The 21,545-nt window shown below is 48.8% G+C and overlaps 1 protein-coding gene across 2 annotated transcripts in view; it reads left to right on the plus strand.

Annotated features, from left to right (window-relative positions):
• Positions 1-505: 505 nt before the first annotated feature.
• The window catches only part of rif1 (replication timing regulatory factor 1), a 30,450-nt gene continuing 9,410 nt past the window's right edge, over positions 506-21,545 (plus strand). Inside the window, exons 1-28 of one of the 2 annotated variants that reach the window (XM_023950615.1) lie at positions 506-795; positions 4,335-4,469; positions 4,542-4,620; positions 4,691-4,787; positions 4,874-5,004; positions 5,075-5,169; positions 5,469-5,658; positions 6,369-6,461; positions 9,449-9,587; positions 9,663-9,814; positions 10,578-10,692; positions 13,077-13,253; positions 13,618-13,728; positions 15,379-15,441; positions 15,975-16,069; positions 16,140-16,226; positions 16,299-16,372; positions 17,482-17,659; positions 17,795-17,902; positions 17,972-18,121; positions 18,192-18,291; positions 18,357-18,646; positions 18,728-18,930; positions 19,004-19,097; positions 19,182-19,307; positions 21,059-21,201; positions 21,272-21,358; positions 21,439-21,496. In XM_023950615.1, coding sequence (XP_023806383.1) covers positions 4,354-4,469; positions 4,542-4,620; positions 4,691-4,787; positions 4,874-5,004; positions 5,075-5,169; positions 5,469-5,658; positions 6,369-6,461; positions 9,449-9,587; positions 9,663-9,814; positions 10,578-10,692; positions 13,077-13,253; positions 13,618-13,728; positions 15,379-15,441; positions 15,975-16,069; positions 16,140-16,226; positions 16,299-16,372; positions 17,482-17,659; positions 17,795-17,902; positions 17,972-18,121; positions 18,192-18,291; positions 18,357-18,646; positions 18,728-18,930; positions 19,004-19,097; positions 19,182-19,307; positions 21,059-21,201; positions 21,272-21,358; positions 21,439-21,496 — 3,351 coding nt within the window. In that variant the 5' untranslated portion in view covers positions 506-795; positions 4,335-4,353. The remainder of the gene's footprint in view (positions 796-4,334; positions 4,470-4,541; positions 4,621-4,690; positions 4,788-4,873; positions 5,005-5,074; positions 5,170-5,468; positions 5,659-6,368; positions 6,462-9,448; positions 9,588-9,662; positions 9,815-10,577; positions 10,693-13,076; positions 13,254-13,617; positions 13,729-15,378; positions 15,442-15,974; positions 16,070-16,139; positions 16,227-16,298; positions 16,373-17,481; positions 17,660-17,794; positions 17,903-17,971; positions 18,122-18,191; positions 18,292-18,356; positions 18,647-18,727; positions 18,931-19,003; positions 19,098-19,181; positions 19,308-21,058; positions 21,202-21,271; positions 21,359-21,438; positions 21,497-21,545) is intronic. The other variant, XM_023950614.1, reaches the window with a different exon arrangement.

Raw genomic sequence — 21,545 nt, forward strand, 5'->3', positions numbered from 1 at the left:
GATTTTTAATTATCTTAACTGAAGCAAATAATGAAGTTAGATCAAAGTATAAAGTTTATTTTTCCAACATCCATATATGGTCTTATCACCCTCTCACGGTGGAAAAAGTATTATCTGAACTTCTTCATCCACTAAATCATCTTCAAATGGACACGCCATGCTGCTTCACCTCTCTGTAAACAAACTAACCTTCAACTAAACCTGCTCCAGACCAGGTTATGTTCAGAGCATGAGTTGCTATGGCAACTTGACCTACCCTGAAACATACCTCTGTTTTTGGAACCGAAAGCTGAGGTTATCAACTTCCTTAGCCTCAAACTTACCATGGTAAGTACTAGCATAACCTGCTTTCTGGAATACCCCCCAGATGAAGAACCGCTTTCAGCAAAACACTGACCACACGTCACAACAGTCAATGGTCACATGACCCGGAAGTAATTTATTACAGATACTTAAAATATGGAAAAATAAATTTTGTTTATTTTAATTTCATTCTTGTTTTACTTCGTCGGTTTTCCCCACAGACTAAAAACTGTTGACTGTTTTTAGTCTGTGCTTTTCTCTAAAAGGTAAAGTGGGCGTGTCCGTGTGACGTCAGGGGTTAGAGTTCATTTCTTACGTCGGCGTGCTCCTTTGGCGCCAGCAGATTTCGCGGGGTAAAGCGCCGCGGCTTCAGCTCCAGACGGAACCAGAACCGCAGGAGCGTTCCCGCCGGTACCAGTCGAGCCCCGCGGAAGGAGGAGGCGGTAGCAGGCAGCCCCACCGAGGCGCGTGTCTCCCGGTGGCCCAGTCCGGGTGAGGAGCTCAGCGGCTGGTTCCCGGTGGCCCGTGTTGTTGGGTTCGGTCGGTGGTTTGTAGCGGGGTTCTGTCCGCTCTCCGCCTGCTGTGTGTCCGGGAGGCTTCCTAAACGTTGTTAGTTCGTTATTTAGTCTGTTAACCTGGTCAGGACTAGTTGTGGCGAGTTAGCGGGTGGCTCCCGCGTTGTTCATGTGGACTCAGACTTAAGGTTCTGCTGCCCGAATCCCGAACCTGACGTCGGAACACCGCTGCTGTTGGAGCTCGGGTCAGACTGATGTTTACGTCCGCAGACAGGTCAGGACCGGAGGACCGGCCTCCTCTGATGCAGGGACCTGGAACCACACAGAACCAGAACCGGAGCCCGAAACTCCCCTTCATCTGTCCAGGGATGGAAATAAATAACGGGTTAGAAAAAGTGGGTGGAGCCTGAAGCAGAATAACGCCAATCAGCTGCTGAGCAACAGGACTTTAACTGAACTAAGACCAGATCCACAGGGGTCAGAACTCGGCCCTCCAGGCCCGGTGTTCTGACTCCGGTGTCCTGCAAACATTTGAACGGACCTTTGGGTTCTGGTTTGCTGCAGTTTATTTGCACAGAACAGGTCATATTCTAGATCAGGGATGGACGACTCCAGGCCCTGACGACCGCACTCCTGCATGTTTCCAACATACCGCTCTGGCATGGACTGACACACCTGAACCAGGTATCAGTCACGTGTAGGGATTGGATATCTGGAAGGCACCCCCACTCCTCAAATGTCAATCAGGACGGTAAAACAACAAATGACAGGGCAAACCATTTATCGTCTATCTTCACACGTGCCGACTCCAATCACCTCATTTTCTGTGCGTAACCATGTGCATTCCTATTTCTAAGGGCTTCAAATGCTACCATGTATTTCAGCAAATCGGTTCTTCTATCATGGTTGACTGCTGCAGGTGTTAACATCAGTGTAAGTCACAACTCTGGTGTGATTCAATTCAGTGTTGGTGCATTCCAACTTCAGTTTTTTTGGAGGGAAAAACGCCATAGCTTGACTCTGAAGGAGCAGGAACCATGACGACGTTTGGAAAGGTCTTGTGGATGGAGGAGGTGCAGTGAGGAGCTTCTTCAGAGAAGATGGTCAGAGGTGTAAGAGGTGCTGTTTCTGTCCTGCTCAGAGCTCATGTAGGCCAAAGGGCCCCCAAATGATCAGCTTATGGAACCACCTGCTTTGGCAGGTGGTTTGGTCCACTTCAGTCTTTGGTTCTCTTCTGGAACTGCCATGTGAGGAACCAGAGCAGATGAAGACCCTGCTCCTGTCTTTAGTTGTTTTTCTGGATTTTTCTCCGACTATTGTAGGAAATGATAATGGAAATAGGAGTTTCCTAAAAGAATTCCCAGGCAGCTTTGTTTTTGGGAATGCTCTCTCACTGTGACTTTCTGCTCGTTCTGCTGTTGGCTCTGCTTTACGGCGTTGAATTGGACCTTTTGGAACACCAGGTCCTGTTTTATGCAGAGCAGGGAAAGGTACAGAAACCTGCTGAAAAGGGGATTTCACATGCGATGAGAAATGACATTACAGAGTTAGATTTATTATCAAGAAGTTACTTTACTTCATGTCTTTTTCCTTTCCCCTTGTTCTGCCTGATCTTTCTCTCTCTGGACTCCTGTCAAACCAGGACTTTTTTCTTGTTGCGTTGAAGCCGTCCTGCTTTTGTTTCTGTAAATGTCTTCGTGTTTCGCACAAACCTGAAAACCTTAGACTCAGAGGCTGCAGAGGAGGTGCCTGCTTTTTGGAGGATTGTCTGATCTCAGCTGCATTCTCTTAAATACAGTAAACATGTAGAGTACTCAGCATAAATGAGTACACCCCCTTTAAAAAGTACTAATTTAATTACTAGCTTAATGAATAAAAGAAAATGTCTAAACTTTCCACAAGGTTGAGTTTTATTGAACACTTCTTTAAATCCATAACATGAAATTAAGGTTAACTAACTTGGATCACATCTGCAGTTTTACTTCAATTGGTTAAAGTAAAAACGAAAACTCTGCAACAGAAACTACTACATCTAGTGTTTTGAATGAGCTCCGTGGTTTTTAAGGACAGCGCCAAGTCTTCTAGGCGTGGAATGAACAAGTTGGCGTCACATTGGAACATCTGTCTTTGTCCATTCTTCAAGAAGAATCTCTTTTAGAGCCTGGATGGAGACTGATGCTCCACTTGTTCTTCAGAATTCCCCACAGGTGTTGGATTGGGTTCAGATCAGGAGATACTTGTCATTCGATCACCTTCATCCTGTTCTTCAGAAATGCAGCAGCATCTTTAGAAGTTTTGGATCATTGTCGTGTTGGAAAAGTGCTTGACGACCAAGTGCATGAAGTGATGCAGCATCTTCTCCCTTAGTATAGGGCTGTACATTGTTGAGTTCATGGTCCTTTCAGTGAAATGCAGCCCCCCCCCACACCAGCAGCACTCATGCAGCCCACATCAGGACACTACCACCACCGTGTTTCACTGTAGGAACCATTCATTTGTCTTTGAAATCCTCACCTTTGCGACACCATAAAGTCTTAAAACCATTAGTTCCACAAACGGTGATCTTTGTCTCATCACTCCAGAATATTGAGTCCCAGTGGTCTTCATCTTCATCAGCGGGGCCCCTAGCAGATTCTAGCCGTGCTTTTTCATGCATGGTCTTTAGGAAAGGCGTCCTAATGGACGATAACCATGCGTGTCGTTCCTCTGCAGTGTGCGCCGTATGGCGTTAATGGAAACGGTCCCTCCAGTTTGGCGTGCTATTGCTTTAGCTAACTGCAGTGAACCTGCGCAGCGATTATTTATTTATTTTTCTCCAACCCTTCTCATCAGAAGACGCTTCTGTCCAGATGTTATCTTCTTTGGACGGCCTGGACGTCTCTGTAAGACGGTTGCTCTTCCATCTTTCTTAAATATTTGGATCACTTTTGCTTTAGTATTTTGTCTGCTATGAAAAGCTTTGCTAATATTCTTGTAGCCTTCACCTTTTTTGTGCATATCATTGATTTCCTTTCTCAGATTTGGTGACGTTTCTTTTCCATAGGGAGCCATTGCTGACAGCATTAAATGGGACGGGCTGTTAAGAAATGTCCTTTTCTAGTCACCTGTGCTGGACACCTCTTCCATGAATCATTAGACTCACCTGAGGTTGAATGTCTGTTCATTGGGATTTTGTAGTCTTCAGTTTGGCTTTTCTCCTATGACTGTGACTGGGATTTACTCATTTTGGCATCATGGGCTTGAATTAACTTGCAGGAAAATCACTTTTTGTGTGCAAAGGCACAGGTTTTTTGCACCTTTGTAGGTGTGTTTGGTATTTCACAGAAAATGTTGATTCTGAAACACTGAAGTTTTTCTGACAAATGTAGTGGGGTTTACTCATTTATGCTGAGTCCTGTATGAATGTTGTGTAATTCTGAGCTGATATTTGGTTTTGTGCTGCCCGTCTTTATGCCAACTGCAGCTTCCATCTAATGGGTTTTGTGACTCCTCCCACTTTTTTTTTCTCTTTAACAGAGGAGGGCAGTGAGCAATAATGATGGCAGCTGCAGGACCCCCCAGCACTTCCAGCTTCCTCACATTAATGGAGACCCTGGAGGACGATGCTGCAGGACAGTCGGAGCAGATAGACGCCTACCTCACCATAGCCAAGTGAGTGGCCCGCCTGGCTCTGAACAGGAGACGGTCTAGACCGGGGGTTCTAACAGGGTCTTGTGCTTGCAGTCGGCTGAGCGGAGACGACGGCCGCCACTTCCTCCCTGCAGTTGAGAAGCACTTTCCTCGTTTGGGTAAAGTTCTTCAGGTGAGGCTGCGTTGAACAGGACCTCCGGCATCTGTGGCATTTCTGTGTCTGACCCCTGAGTGTGTCCCAGGTTCACGTTCACAGTGAAAGCGTGGAGCTGAGCCAGGCCGCCCTGCAGGCCCTGGGCTTCTGCATGTTCTACTCCCAGGTGGCCGTGTGTGTCTCTGGTGCGTGACCGCATCCACGCCTCCTCTGCTTTTGCTGCCGTCTTGCTGCTGCTCAGCTCGATTCATTTTTCTCTGGCTGTTTCCAGACGTTTTTGCCGAAGAAATCCTGTCAGCTCTTTGCTCCTTGATCACCAACTCGACGCATAAAAACACCTGCAGCAGAGCATTATGGGTCATCTCCAAACAGAGCTTTCCTGCGGATGTGGTCGGCAAAAACGTGAGCTGCTGTTCACAGAGGAGACGCAGAGGTGGAGGAGTGTCACCAATGCCGGTTTTTCTGCTGTCAGGTGCCCATGGTGCTGAGTTCCCTGGAGAGCGTGTGGAACCGCCCCAACATCCAGTCTGTGGTGATAGAGCACGAAGTCCTCAACGTCATCATCAAGTAAAAGCATTTACAGCTCGGTCTAGATGAAGGTTGCTTACATCTGAGACGAGAAAACGCGGCCGCTTCCACGCGAAGCATCAGGTCGAATCGGTTGAGAGAACATGGCATGATGAGGAGAGCTGAGGCTGAAAAAGCATCCGACTTGGCGCAGACGGTCGGATGCACGGTCTCTTAATGCAGCACAGGGAATTGAACCGGCAGTCTTCCCATCAGTGATTGACAGCTCTACTTCTGCACCACTGAAGGGACTGTTGCAGCCGTGGTGTGTGATCCAGTCTTGTCCCTGCTCTTTGTAGGATGCTGGAGCAAGTTCCATCCCAGATGGCGGAGGGGGCGGTGAAGTGGGCAAAACTGGTCATACCGCTGGTGGTGCACTCGGCCTCCAAGGTTCGTCTTCGAGCGGCTGCTGCCATGGAGCTGGGCCTGCCTCTGCTGCTGACCAAACAGGTGGAGGTGGCTGCTGCCATCGAGCCCATCATGGCCTCGGTAAGTCCTGAGCTCCGAAGATGTCATGTGACCACCGCTTTGCCTCCATTGCAACAGGAAATGGATCAATGAAATGAAAGGTTTGGAAGAGAAACCTTCCAAACTCTTCCAGTCTCTTTTGGCTTGTAGATAAGTTCTCACCTTAGAGACCCAGAACATGAAAGCAGAGGGTGTTTCAGAACAATGGATCGGTCCACTGTTGGGGGGACTTCCATAGGAGGGTTAACTGCTAACACTAGTTCTTACCACAAAGTAAACATCCTGTCTAGAAGGTTATATAAATATTCTATAAATCCATGTCAAATATATGGCTGGGATGTATCAGATGAAGTCTACTGTCTGCATTAGAGTAAAAGTTGTAGACGTGGCTGTGTGTTAACGTTTGACCTCAAGAATCTCAAACATTCCTGGTCTGTCGTCTGACCTTCCTAAGCGTTTAGGAAGGTCAAACGTGATCTTCTCAATCTGATGTAATGGGACCGTTGCTGCTCCCAAAAATGGCCAGAAAGCATGAAAAGGTGGCGATTGAGTTTTCCTGGTTAACCCTTTCTCGTGGAATGTTGGGAATGTGTGGTTAAAAACAAGACTCCATTTAATTTAGCTTCACCTTGAATGAAAACGCACTGAAGAGTATATTTATAAGTGGAAATGGGGCCGAGCATGAAGGGGTTAACCGTTTGTCTTTTTGTTTTTTTGATTTGTCGTCACAGAAATTGATTCCAGAACTTCAGAAGCTTTTCATGTCCAAAAATGAGACCAACGTCCTGAAGCTCTGGCCTTTGTTTGTGAAGCTGCTGGGAAAGGTAAGGTCTGTTTTCAGCGTGTGAACTTTGCCTTCATCAAAGCTTTTCCTGGTCTTTAGTAAGGAAGGCTCAGGTTTATGGACGTATTTGGTCATTTCAGGAGTCCAGCAGATAGATCTGGTTTCATGACCCTCTATGTTGAAATCTGATGCTTTCATGTCCTCATTGATCTGAAATGGGGGGGGGGGGGGGGGTATTTTTAATTTTTCGTTATTATATAATTATTATTCGTTATTTTAATTTATTACTTTATTTCTTTTATTTCCCTACTAATGACTCATCCGCGACGATCCATTATAAACTGAGGGAAGTAACTTTAATAAAATGGAAAAGAAGAAGTCGCTCCTGCACCTGATTAGTCAAGTGGACCGGTGGACCGTGTCTCTGAGATCAGCCGACGGACGGGAAGGGAGGATGCTTTGTTACGTGTGCGCTATGTGTGGGAGACTTTGGTCTGCCGGACTCAGGAGAACCGTGTCTCCGGGCAGAGCTCGGACTTCCAGCTCACTCAGCGGCTTTGGGGCGGTGTGTGAGCTGTTCAAAGCAGAAATGTGGCTCAGTCCTTAGAAACCGTTCAAACAATCACATGGATTTGTGTTTCCAGTCGTGTCCCGAGAAAGTAAAGGCTGATGTTATTCCCACATATTTACATTCAGCCAGGATGCAGATTGCAGCATTTCCTGCATGGATTATGTTCATAGAAGGCTAATGTTGTTGTTAGCGTGTTGTTAGCGTGTGTTAGCCTCTCCTAGCCCTGCCTTCTTCCAGCTCCGTTCTTCAACAGAAAAAGCACTGATCAAAATTAAAATGATGAGTGAACAGGCGCTTCATAATAACGGTAACATTAATAAAAGCACGTTTAGAAGATCATCTCGTATATTACGGAGCTGCCAGGTATCTACGTATGTATCCTCTCAGTGGAACTCATTTCCTCTTCCTGTATTTCAAACACTACAGCCATCACCATCGGCACAACCCTAGACTGAAATAGCTGCAGGTTAGAGCGCCGCACTGAATGGTTGCAGTAATCTGTTTTAGTTATTGCCGTGCCCCTCCCCATCTCTGATGCTGTGTTCGCCGTCCGTCCATCCGTGCGGCAGTCTCCGTGTGTGCATGTGTGTCCGTGTGTGTTTGCTCACCACAGGGTGAACCAGAGAGGAAATGACATCATTGGATGAGTGATAAAACGCTCACAACAAGAAGTGGGAACAACTTGTAAATGAAGGTAGTACAGGCAGGCCCCTCCCCTGAAAGCCCCAGCTGTAAAGCAAACAATAATCAGCGATCCCATTCGTTTGGCTCTAGTCAGTCCCAGAGTTCTCCCAGCAGAACAAGCTGCTTCTGTCCAGACCTACAGCGCCATCCCAATGACTCTGCAGACGCTGTTTTCCTAAATCCTCAATGCAAATGACAGTAACTAACCTAAGTAACTAAGTAAATATTAAACATATTTGAACAAACCTGCTAAAGAGAACAGTACTTGAACTGTGGACTGCCCCCCACCCTCAACAATATTTGGCTTCAGGATGCTCCAAAGGTTCTCCAAAGGGTTGAAGTCAGGGAGGATGGGGGCCACACTATCAGGGAGGATGGGGGCCACACTATCGGGGGAGGATGGGGGCCACACTATCGGGGGAGGATGGGGGCCACACTATCAGGGGAGGATGGGGGCCACACTATCGGGGGAGGATGGGGGCCACACTATCAGGGATGGATGGGGGCCACACTATCGGGGGAGGATGGGGGCCACACTATCTGGGATGGATGGGGGCCACACTATCGGGGGAGGATGGGGGCCACACTATCGGGGGAGGATGGGGGCCACACTATCGGGGGAGGATGGGGGCCACACTATCAGGGGAGGATGGGGGCCACACTATCGGGGGAGGATGGGGGCCACACTATCTGGGATGGATGGGGGCCACACTATCGGGGGAGGATGGGGGCCACACTATCAGGGGAGGATGGGGGCCACACTATCGGGGGAGGATGGGGGCCACACTATCAGGGGAGGATGGGGGCCACACTATCGGGGGATGGATGGGGGCCACACTATCAGGGATGGATGGGGGCCACACTATCGGGGGAGGATGGGGGCCACACTATCTGGGATGGATGGGGGCCACACTATCGGGGGAGGATGGGGGCCACACTATCGGGGGAGGATGGGGGCCACACTATCGGGGGAGGATGGGGGCCACACTATCGGGGGAGGATGGGGGCCACACTATCTGGGATGGATGGGGGCCACACTATCGGGGAGGACGGGGGCCACACTATCTGGGATGGATGGGGGCCACACTATCGGGGGAGGACGGGGGCCACACTATCGGGGGAGGACGGGGGCCACACTATCGGGGATGGACGGGGGCCACACTATCGGCGGGAGGATGGGGGCCACACTGTCGGGGGATGGACGGGGGCCACACTGTCGGGGGAGGACGGGGGCCACACTATCGGGGGAGGACGGGGGCCACACTATCGGGGGAGGACGGGGGCCACACTATCGGGGGAGGACGGGGGCCACACTATCGGGGGATGGACGGGGGCCACACTATCGGGGGATGGACGGGGGCCACACTATCGGCGGGAGGATGGGGGCCACACTATCGGGGGAGGATGGGGGCCACACTATCGGGGGATGGATGGGGGCCACACTATCGGCGGGAGGATGGGGGCCACACTATCGGCGGGAGGATGGGGGCCACACTATCGGCGGAGGATGGGGGCCACACTATCGGGGGATGGATGGGGGCCACACTATCGGGGGATGGACGGGGGCCACACTATCGGGGGATGGACGGGGGCCACGCTATCGGGGGAGGACGGGGGCCACGCTATCGGGGGAGGACGGGGGCCACGCTATCGGGAGGATGGACGGGGGCCACACTATCGGGGGATGGACGGGGGCCACACTATCAGTTATGGAAGGGTCTCTTCAACTGGACTGCAGAACGCTGATGCAGAGGGACGTTCTTTCTGTGCAGCTGCTGCACAGAGGTGGCCCATTCATCAACTCTCTACTGCATCTGGAGGAACTGGGGTTCCGGAGCTCCTCCCCCACCGTCAAGAAGATCGCCTTCATAGCGTGGAAAAGCCTCATTGATAACTTTGCCCTGAATCCAGGTGAGCTCAGTGGGCAGAGAAGGGTCTGCCAAACTGCTATCAGGTTGTATGACTGTCCAGTTGGAATCCTTCCAGAGATCCTGTGCAGCTCCAAGCGCATGAAGCTGCTGCTGCAGCCGCTCCTGTCCATCCATGTGAGGACCGAAGCTCTGCTGCTCACTAAGGTGGAGGTCTGGTGGTACCTGGTGGTGCAGCTTGGACCCAACCTGTCGTCCCACTTTGACCAGGTGGGCTGCTTTGGTCACTGTATTCAGTTCAGGTGATGATCAGATTAATTCTCAGAAAAAAAAACTCAACCTGAAAGCAGAAGCAGCTCCTTTGGTTGCTTTAACCCTTTAACATCTGAGCTTTAACGCTTCAACCACTTAAGCAAATAAGGCGAGTCCAGTGGATTCTGAAGCAGAGAAAGCAGCTTAGCGCGGTTGTGCAACACTTTAGTCGTTTGTTTTAACAGTAAAGTCATGTCCTCTGGCCATGAAGGAAAACACAAATGTATGAAAAGCTGTTTTTCTCTGCTGATTCACGTTGATGGCATGTTAAAGAGCGCGTGTTGTTTAGGAGACATCCCTGGTGTTAAAGGGTTAAAATCAGACCTGCATGCTTTTAGCCATCCTCCTCCTCATTAGCTTGATCTTCCTCGGAGGATGGACAGACTGGTGGAGGTCCTGGACTTTAAAACAACCTTCCTTCACTCATGCAGAAGAAGATGGCAACTGCAGGTCAACACGGTGAGAGTAGTCGGAACAAAGAAGAGTCTTTGAAGAATCTGGACCGCTTCTCCAAACCTTCAGGAAACATGAATGTCCATCTGCCTCTCCATTATGTGCCACTCTATGTGAAAACAGAACTCTTGCTTTTTTAAAAACCAGGTGTCTGCTAGTGATGCCACAATCCTCGGTTTAAAACCAAACTGTACGTTCCACCACTGAGCCAAATGGGGGAAAGCGGATGCTACAGCCCTAGTCTGATGGGGTGTGTTTTACCCCACAGGTGTCGGTGCCTCTGCTCCAATCCACGTTTGGATCCACCGGCTCCTCGGTCCCTGGCACTCCATCTCGAAGTTCAGGCCAGAATGGACCTTCTGTTCCTGGCACACCCAAGTCTGGTAGGGTCAATCAATCTATCAATGTATTATTCATAGAGCACTTCTAAAGCAGAGGCAACCAAAGTGCTGAACATAAAATCAAATGTAAATAAAATCACTGAACAACGCAATCAATAAAGAAACTATACAATTAACTAAATTAACAAACTGGCCCACTAGATCCGCTCACAGCAGTTAAAAGCTTGAGAAAAAGACGAGTTTTTCAAAGTGTTAAAATCCCTGCCGGCTTTGGCAGACCTCACAGAAAAGGAGAAGGCATTCCAGAGCTGCAACTGAAAAGGCTCCGTCTCCCCGAGTCACAGGTCGAGTCCTGGAACCGTTGAAAGCATTTGATCTTCAGATCTTAAGGCTCGACGTGGACGATAACAATGTAAACCCTCCGAAAGATACTGAGGTGCCAGGCCTTTTAAAAACCAGTAAAATCTGAAAAGTGATTCTAAAAGACACAGGCAGCCAGTGAAGCGAGCGTGATATTGGTCCTGGCTCCCCCCTCGCCGGTTATGAGGCTCGTCTGTGAGACACGGTAACGTTTGAATGCTGAAGTACCTTTTGAGCATTTGACAGTTGCTTTCTTTAAAAACGTGATCTCTGCCTCTGAAGCAAACAGAGAATCTTACAGCGTAAAAGGCAGTCAGATGACAGAGGCTAAAGCAGAGGTGTCAGAATCCCGGCCTCAGGCCCGCTTTCCTGCATGTTCTCCAGCCAACCTGCTATTGAAGCTCCTCATTGGCTAAACACACCCGATCAGGTAATCTGCTACAGATGAGGCAGGATTTCTGGAAAACCAGCAGGAGGCCGGCCTGGAGGTCTGGGTCTGTCGACCCTGTGCTGAAGCCTTAGTCCTAGCTGTGCTTACGGACGGACACGGGCCATACAGCACAAAGCATCAAGGCTGTGTGGACCCTTAGAGAACCCTTTGAGAGATGATATTTATGCTGTGACAGGTCTATTCAACACAACACGTAAAGGGGAAGGAGGTGAGACGCACGCGTGCCCTATGGATTTTCAACCCCCACCAAGGACCCCGTTAGTGTTGGTCACGTGATACGTTTTGCTCTTTGCGTGCACCCTGACTGTTAGAAATGAGGAAACTAGACGGAGTGTAGTTTGGGTGGACTTGGTACTGCATCACGTGCACACTCCATGCATGCAGTATTTGCACACGGTCAGGAAGGAGCCAGTACTCAACAGTGTTACCCGTACGCCATGTGTACGCCTAATTTACATTACGAATACGCCACAATACACTTGCCACACGCACAACAATGGTACGATCCACTTTCACGACATCCCTTAAGGGAACCGCAAGATGCCGCTGCTCCTCTCTACGAGCCTCCATGGACCCAGACGACTGAAAAACCTGCAACACCCGTACCGGTCAACCACTGCATTGGTCCAAGTGTCAAGGCTGTACTCAGCTCAAGAATATATACATTTTTCTTTTTAAAAGCATCAAAACAAAAGCAAGTAGTGATTGAGGGGAAATTAAATGTAATTGTTGAAAGCTGAATTGAAATGTGAATACATTTGAATGTCACCTCTAAAACTGGAAAAGCCCATTTTTGGATAAAAAAGCCCAAATTATTACAATTTTAAGGAAATTCTGCAAATGTTTTCTGCCAAAGCAAATCCTTCATTCTAAGTAGTTTTTCTGAAGCAAACAAATGTAAAATCAGAAGGAATTTACTAAAAGTTCAGAGCAGAGAGCCTTATGAGCTATTGGGTGATCTCTGTGAGACCTGATCAAAAATACAACACTTGACGAATTTAATAATAATCATGGATTGCATTTATCTGCTTTTCCAGACGCTTAAAGTTATTCCAATGTGTCTGTTACTCATTCATTCATGGCGGTGGTAACTACTGATGCACCACCGCTGTCCTGGGGCAGACGGACGGAGGCGTGGCTGTACGCGCCTACGGCCCCTCTGACCAGCAACAGGACATTCATGCACATCCACACACCAGTGGAGCCACACTGGAGGCAGGGAGGGTGAAGTGTCTTGCCCAAGGACACAAGATGACTGGGGTCAGCGAACCGCTGACCTTTGATCATTGGCTGACCTGCTGACCACCTGAGCCCAAAAAGCAGTTTTGGCTTTTAAGTCTTTATCTGTTGTTCATGAACATAAAACCACTAAAAGTAAGAAAGCCAAGGGTTTGGGCCAGAATGGGTGAAAATGTTAATCTGTTCCAAGAGACACATATATATTTAACCTAAAGCAGTAGCTGCTAAAAAGCAGTTTAGGTCCAAGAGTACCTGTGGAGCTCCACCTTCACCCCAGGGCCCCTTGGCCTCATTGGTTTTCAGCGTGTGAATGTAAACGCAAGCCCTCAGAAATGCTCTGAATGTGGAACTTTGAAGTCTTTTCTGTCTTTGTCAGGAAATTCCACCTTCATCAGCTTGTCCAGCACCCCCCGGATGAGCCTGGGCCCCAGCATGCAGGCCGCCTCCACTTTCTGCTCCATTCAGCTGCTGGGCCTGGAGATGCTGCTGCATTACTTGGTTGGACCTGAAGTTGTTGCATGTGCAGCCAAGAACAAGCTTGTCCTGAGTCTGGGTGGGTCACAGAAACAGCCTGGAGGTCAAAATCTCACCTTTAGCCCCGCCCTCATGAGAACGGAAAACATGACATGAAACTCCATCAGAGAAGGAATCGTCCAACGTTTTCAGTCTTTCAGTGATGTTTGCAAGAAAGCAAGTTTCAGCTCCAACAGTCCAGCTGTTGAATAACAATATCCGCTATTCTCTTTAGAAGATGCTGTTTAGACCTCTTCAGATGTTTTCTGTCCGCCCAGCCTGGCTGCTGGTTGCCTTGACTGTGAGACAGTCGGGCTGGAGCTGGGTTGGAAAAATGACTGCATGCCAGGAATTAATGCCAGTGAGGTCAGAGGGGGTTGCTGACGTGGGCCTTCTCATTTCAGAACCCCTGACCCACTCCCTCCTGACTGGAGCCTCGTCCTTCAGCAAACACGCTGCCGTGCTCATCTCCACCATCACAGTTGGCTTCACCGGCATCGGCAAAGACGCTCCAGGTAGATCCTCCCCCTTTAGGGGTTTCAGCTGCTGTCAGTCTCCTTACGCTGGGAAAAATCCAGCTTCCCTGTGAAGCTCCAGCAAACTCCACTGTATAAACAGTTTCCTGTGTTGGTTGCTGCTGGATGGTTGCAGGTTTGTGCTCTGGTACTGCTGAATGATGACATCTGCCATGGTGGGGGTGGGGGGACAGCCTTGCTGCTATAGGTTGAGAAAACAGTTTTTAGCCTCGGCTAAATTAGCAGTTTGACTAAGTCAAACATTAAACAGCAAAAGGGCTGGAGGTGGAACCTTCACCTGCACCCCATTGGGGTTACTGTTGGCTGCAGTTTCTGGTTCCTCTACAGCAGGGGGGTCCAACTCATTTGTACTGAGGGCCACATCAGCAAAGTGTCTGTCCTCAAAGGGCCAGATGTAACTTATACATGTAACTAAATGTAATGAAAAATAAATGTAAGTATTCCTTAATGTTAAATAACTCCATTTATTTATCATAACTTTTTAAAGTGACAATTATAGTTGCATAGGAAACATATGTTTGCTTGTTACTCTAACATAAATCCTTTTAAACTTGTCCGCTGATTAAAACCCACATAACTCCATTAATGAAGGATCAGACTGTCCAAGTGAATAAAGAAAAATTAAAGCCGTAAGCGGTGTCGTGTGGCCCGCAGGCGCAAGCCGCCATCCACGCCCACCTCTACACAGCACCGCTGCCCTTCAGCGAGCACCTTTGACAAAGGCTAGTCAAAGCCGCATATGGTAATTAATCGGATTTTTGCTAGTTTTGCTGTTGTTGCTAAAAGTGCTAGCATAGCGATCGGCATCATCAACTCACTCAGAAAAACACATTGCTCTATTGGTGAGAGCTACATGTCATGAGTTAATTTAAAAAACACATTTTTCAAAATGTTGATTTTTATCTCCTTAGCAACCATTTTATGTTTTGGTCGCCTCGGGATGACGAACAGATCGACGTTAGTTTCAGTTTAATCATGAAACGTAAACTATTGGTTGTCCTTAGCAACACAAGTTTAATGATAACCACCGGATATGAAGTTTCTCAGACTTCGTCACATCCAGCTGGGTGGGTGGGGGGCAAGGGGTGTCTGACATGATGTGCCTCTGAGTTGTGGCGGAAATGTTGGGAGGGAGTAAGCCTGTGCCATTTTGTTTACCCTCTCTCCCACTAGCTTACAGCCCCTCAGCCCCCAACCTAACATTAGCAGTGCAACAAAAATGGCAGCAGTAGATCTCAGGTCCATCCGTCCGGTTTAGATCCAGATTCCAGCTCAGATTAGGAAAACAAAGAGGTTCATGGATCTGTTGGTCTGAGAGTGGATGATCAGGAAGGTCTGAGTGACAATGGTCTACAGCCAATCAGGACGCAGAGCACAATGTGCCGCAAAAAACAACACAAGAAAAGACATGCATAATTGCACATAAAAAAGTGTGAAACGGCCAGACCACGAAAGGTGAACAGAGCTTTAGTGAGGGACCACTGTACACCCCCATGAATCACGGTTGTTCTCCAGCTCTTGATAATGTTTGTCCTTGGTACATGGGGGGGCATTTGCAGACCCCCTGCCAGGGTTTGTCCTTTACCTTCAAGGTTCTACTCTTGACCCTGGCGTTGCTTTTGTCTGCAGAGTCCCTGTTGGCCATCATCTGGACCAGACTGGTCCGATTTGTCAGCTTGACCATAGAGTCTAGTAAGTTCTTTTGACCAGATTTGAACCTTTTCCCTCTTGCACCTGTTCAGTCTAATGAGACACTGGCCTGTAGGAAGCATGGATCCCTGCTCCGTGTTCAGATGAACCTCCTCTGATACAGTTTGAAGGCTGCATCTGCTTTGCAGGTGCTCTATAGTTGGTGGGTTTCATCTGCAGGAAAACCTGTGGGTGGGTTTGAGTTAATGAAGGTGAAACGGTCTTCAGACCTGTGGCTGCTGCTCAGTAGGCGGACTCTCAGTCATGTGTCCAACCTTGCAGCTCCACACACAGAAATCTCATTGGGTCGTGATTGTATTACTTGGGAGGAGGTTCAGCAAGTCTTCATCCTCCTCCTACTCGACCCACTGACATCATCTTCATCAGTTTAAGTCTGAGCCCTCAAATCATCTGGGTTTCTGTGAGGAAAGGAGAACTCTGAGGGGCGTGTCTCCGATGATGACTCTCCTCTCACATACGAGGCAGAATTGACTCGAGCCTGAACGGTCTTGATGAGGTCTGTGCTTGTCGGACAGGCAGCAAGAAGGAGCGTCAAGGCGGTGAAGTCCTCACATCCATGCTTCAGGCGCTGCAGAGCATCGCAGAGACTCTGCCTGCAGACAGACTTCTGGTGAGTTTCAGGTGGTTGCTCTTAGAAATGAAACTATCCTGGTCTTCACTCTGTGGTCCGTGTTCCTCAGGTTCTGCTTGAGGCCACTGTGAAGAACATCCCTCCCAGAGTTCTTGGCTCCACCTCCTTTCAAGTTGGGAAGATGGACGTTTTGAATGTCAGTCTTTCCTGCCCAGCTGCGTGTCAGTCTCACAGAGGGAGGGTTGTTGACTTCTGTTTCCCTCTTCAGGGCACGCCGGCATTGTTCCTCGTCCTCCTCGTCTTCAACAGCAGCAGTCTTCCCGCCTTCGTGGAGGATGAAAGGTGGGTGGGGCATCGCCTGCTGATCTGTTGTAATGGGCTAAAAACACTGCACTGGAAAACAACTGATCACACCCATTGACTGTGTATGAGAGCTGGACTGAGTGACCCCGCCCCCCTGGCGTTCCACACAGGAAGTGGCTCCAAGAAGCCAAAATCCCGTTGACTTCTATAGAGAAATAAACGGCTGTTGCTCATTCTTTTGGTCAGAAGAACCGCTCTAGATCTGATACCTTTTTTTCTATCACGTTTTTGAAAATCCTCATTTTTTCATGACTTTTTTTCTGTAGTTGAAGTTATAAACAGACCAATCAGATGCCTCGATATAAGGCGACTGAATCGACTTCATTGGGTTGGAGCCGGAATCCTTTTCTATAGATGAGTCACACTGACTCGGCTCTGAGTCGACGTCTCACCTGAACCTGTGGGACCATGATGCACTTCTGTTTTTGGCGTGATTTATGGTGAATGAGGGTTCAGGGCCTGTAGTGACTAGAACCCGAAGCAGACTGGGGATTTTTCAGCAGGTCTCTTGTACACTCGCTGATGGCTTCCTCATTCAGATGGCTGTGGTACAGAGGTAGACCTCTGGTTGGAGGATCAACTCCCACCTTATCTGCCTATGTGCTGAAGCGTCCTTGGGCAAGGCACTGAATCCCATGCTGCTCCTGGTTGTTATGGGTTGGCTCCTTTGGTGGCGGGGGAGCATCGTGTGCATGAAGGAATGGGAATTGATGGCAAAATGCTTTTGGCCTCAGGTTTGAAACCGTAGCAAGTGTCCATCCTCCCAGTTTAAAGCTCTGATTTCTTTCTTCCTGGGTTCCCAGGAGAGCTTGTTTTTATATTCTAATTAGCTAGCCCCCCCAGTATTTTGCCATTGCAACAACTCCCGCGAGTTTACCCCATTTCCACATGTTTGTTGGTGTAATTTGAGCAGCTGGTGCAGCAATCAGCGAGCTTAGCTGAACATTTTGACGCGGAGCACAAATTCAGAGTTGCATCTCAGCACTTATGCATCGTGTTTTTTCTCTGACATGTTCTAACCTGTTGTCACATGTTCTTGCATGTTTGCATACGTTCAAACGTTTCTGCATGTCCACGCGTGTTTGCAGATTCCTTGTCTGCCTCCAGACTTTGATCAGCTGTGGCCTGTCCGGTCCCACCTCCGCTCTGGCGTTTGTAGAGGCTGTGCTGGCGGCCATCAGCCGCAGCGCTTCGTCTCTGCTGATGGAGCAGCAGTGGAGGCTGTGGACCACCTTGGTCAGCCTGCTGACGGACGCCATAACACAGGTGGGGGGGCTGCAGCTCTTTCTTCTTGTTCCTCACATTCAGAAGCTGTTTCTCTTTTGTTTCAAGATGGGACTAAGATGAAAGCCTTTTTTAATCTTTGCTTTGACAAGTTTCTGACTTTTTTCTTCTTATCAGTCTAACGAAGTCAACCAAGGTGACGCTCTGGAGCACAACTTCAGTGCGATCCATTCTTCTCTGATGTTCCCCATCACGCACCTCCTGGACGGAGCCTCGCTCCCTCAGGTTTGGTTTACTGCTTTACCATCATCCAAAGTTTTGTGTAGAGGATTCTGATCATTTCTTTCTGTTAAGGCGGCCCAAAAGTCAATGCTGTCGTCGTGGTCCAAGCTGTACAAGGTGTTCGCACGCTGCTCTGCCTTGGTGGTGACAGCTGAGGAGAACATCTGCTGCGAGGAGCTTTGCTCCAAGATGGCAGCAGCCATCGACAGTGAGGCACTGAAGGTGATCTTCATCGTTCAGAGGCTCCAAACTCAGAAATGTACAATCTGCTGATTTGAACACTGTGATCCAGGTTCCTTCAACATTAAACGCCATGGCCAGCATCCTCCACGTGATGGTGGAGTCTGTGGATTTCTCTCCATATACTTCTCAGTTCCAGCAGAAGCTCAAGTGTAAGAACATTTTCTGTCATTTTCTTCTGTAGAGGCTCATGTGTTTTAACAGTTTCTCCTCGCAGCTCCTCACACGCCGATAAACTGGGTTCGGAAGCAGAGCAAAGCCCTTGGGAACTTATCCAGCTTCCAGATTCTGCTGGTGCAGACCCTGCACACTTACCTGGAGGTGGTGGAGGAGTCTTCTGAAGCCATAGGCTCCACCCTGCTCTCCATCTTATCGGTGATCTTTAACAACTTGGCCCTCACCAGCGCCATCAAGGTAGCTCTAACCTCCTTGGTCCAACCTCTGGCGCTCTTCTACAAGCAAGCATCCAGTGAAACGTCCAAGTTTACAGCACAGCTCCTGGGGAAGGTGGGCTCTCCATCAAAGTGGTTTTGGGATGACACATTTGACCCTGGGGCCTTTAAGGCAGTAAACGTTTCTGTCCTGCAGCTGGAGAAGCTTCTGGGCGACATCTTGGGTTGTCTGCAGACTCACTGCACACTGGCGTACGACAGCGAGCTGCTGGCTCAGCTCACGCCTCTGATGAGTGTGCTGTTTCTTCACAAGAACAAGCACCTGCGCACCGCCATCACACACTTTTGGAATGCAACCTTTGCCAACTCGGTCAGCCTGACCTACCCTGAAGAGATCAGGTGAGCCGTGCAGTATCAGAGAGAGACTTTGCTGGAGAAGCATCGTCTCAATCATTTGTGTTTGCTCCCAAAGGCCTGTCCTGAGCCAGGTGAAGAAGAAGACTCCCATCATCCTTCCTGGCTTTGAGGTGCTGACTCTTCCTGAAGAGCTCAGCGAACAGTTTTCAGTGAGTTTCTGTAACTTGCTGGACTTTAGGTTGCTGGCAGCTGCAGCTGTCTTCACCACTGAACTGTGATTTGTGCATCTCCAGAGTGAGAGTTCTCAGCTGGAGACCGAACTCAGTGGGATCCCGGTTTCATCTGCAGGGAAGAGAGACTCCATGCTTGGAAAAGCTGCTGAGGAAAGGGGCTCCAGGAAATCTAACAAACCAGTTTCTGTAAGTTTTTTGAGAGGCCAAATGGAGCAGTGGGATTTTCTTTCATATGCTAAGAGACTAGGTTCACAGCGATCTGCGTCCTTAAAACTGAGACTGATGAGGAACCAGAAGCCTGAATTTGCTGTAACACAAGAGGACTGGCACTGATGGAGCGGGAGATGTTGAAATAGGTTTCACCCTCAATTGGGTGCCACATTGAAAAGTCTTGGAGTTCCAATAGCTGATCATTTTGAGTTGCTGTTGCTGGAAACAAACTCTGACCGGGACAGGAAGAGTCCGGCTAGTCGTTTGACCGTCATCTACAGCTGCGTTTACATGAACAAAAGTAATCAGAAAGAACGCCTGATCAGAATAGAAATGCGTCATGTAAACACGCCGTTCGGAATACTCTGCCCCCATCAGACTCATTCGGATCAAAATTTCTTTCTGATGGAGATAGGTGGGTCATACCGATTGTTGATCCGATTGTGAACGGTTCATTCCGATCGTGTCACTTCTGCTCTGGTTTAACGTCATGCTCAGACGGTGTTTCGCTCCACAGAAGCTTTGGAGCTCAAACCGGCTGACTGCTCCGCAGACGCCCAGAGCGAAGAGCACAGCGCCGCCCCGCCCTTGTCCCGCTGGCTCTTTGCCGCTCCCCTCTCTTACGCCCCTCACGAGGGGGGTGCGGGGGAGGAGCGCTTCGTGCCCCGTGACGTCTGGACCCTGTGCGGTCCGGGCTCGGGTGCCGGTGGACCGGGCGAACTGTGTCTCTGAGCAGAGCAGCCGGATTAATAAGTTTGTGTTTGAGGGGAGGGAGGATGCTTTGTTACGTGTGCGTTTTGTTGTTTTGTTTTTTTGTGTGACTGCGATCCGTCCCGCCACTCTGGGTTGGCGGCTGCCGGACTCAGGAGAACCGTGTCTCCGGGCAGAGCTCGGACTTCCAGCTCACTCAGCGGCTCTTGGGCGGTGTGTGAGCTGTTCAAAGCAGAAATGTGGCTCAGTCCTTAGAAACCGTTCAAACAATCACATGGATTTGTGTTTCCAGTCGTGTCCCGAGAAAATAAAGGCTGATGTTATTCCCACATATTTACATTCAGCCAGGATGCAGATTGCAGCATTTCCTGCATGGATTATGTTCATAGAAGGCTAATGTTGTTGTTAGCGTGTTGTTAGCGTGTGTTAGCCTCTCTTAGCCCTGGATTCTTCCGGCTCCGTTCTTCCACAAACAAAGCACTGAATGAGCAAACAGGCGCTTCATAATATTCACAACATTAATAAAAGCACGTTTAGAAGATCGTCTCGTATATTACTGAGCTGCTGCATAAATATGCATGGCAGCTAGGTTTGTTTACATCAGGACTCATTTCCTCTTCCGGTATTTTCAACACTACTGAGCATGCCCAGATGATTTATTCCCACCAAAAGTGAGGCCATGTGAACGTTTGTTAATATCGGAAAAAGTTTGACTGGGCCCATGTGCACGGTTGGATGCTAATCTGACCATTGATCCCATCAAGATATTTTCCGCATGTAACCGTGGCTTATGAAAAAACACCTACTCCGATCTACACCAACTGTTACCCAGCTGACATTTTCAAATTTTTTCAGGATTGCTCCTGCTTCAGATTTTTCTGCGTCAGCTGTCTCCTTAAAGTGTAATATTAAGACGAACCAATCCAGATTAATCAGCATTCCTTCCTAGTCCAGCCAAATCTACAGGACTGTCCTAGTTTTCCTAACTATTCAGAGACTTTTCTGTCTTTCTTTAGACAAAGCTGGACTTTGACTCCCCCAGACCTCCAAGCAGGAGTGTTCTTGAAGAAGAGGCCTCCATTGACTTTGTCTTCATACCTCCTGAGACAAAAGAGCGAGTTCTGACTGAGCACCAAAAAGAGATGAAAAGAACCAAAAGGTCAGATTACCGCCGTTTGTCATATGATGGCTATTTCTGCTGTTTGACACTGAGCTGTTCTGTAACGCAGGGCTGATATTCCCGCCATGTACAACAACCTGGATGCTTCTCTTGACACCACCGTTTTCAGCCAGTACACCCAGAGCCAAGAGGACTGGTAGGTTTTTCTGTTTGAATTAGAGGAAATCTGTTAGGATTCCTGTTTTGAGAATGCAAGAAAACAATTGTTTTTTCCAGTATCGACAAAGCAACAGCTGAACAAAATGTCAGAGGTACTGAAGAAACTCCAGACGAGGTAAGGCACCTGCTTTTCATTCTTCCTATTTCATTTGCAGATGTCTGCA

The sequence above is a fragment of the Oryzias latipes genome, chromosome 21 (genome assembly GCF_002234675.1).
Source record: "Oryzias latipes chromosome 21, ASM223467v1".
NCBI classification, from domain to species: Eukaryota; Metazoa; Chordata; class Actinopteri; order Beloniformes; family Adrianichthyidae; genus Oryzias; species Oryzias latipes.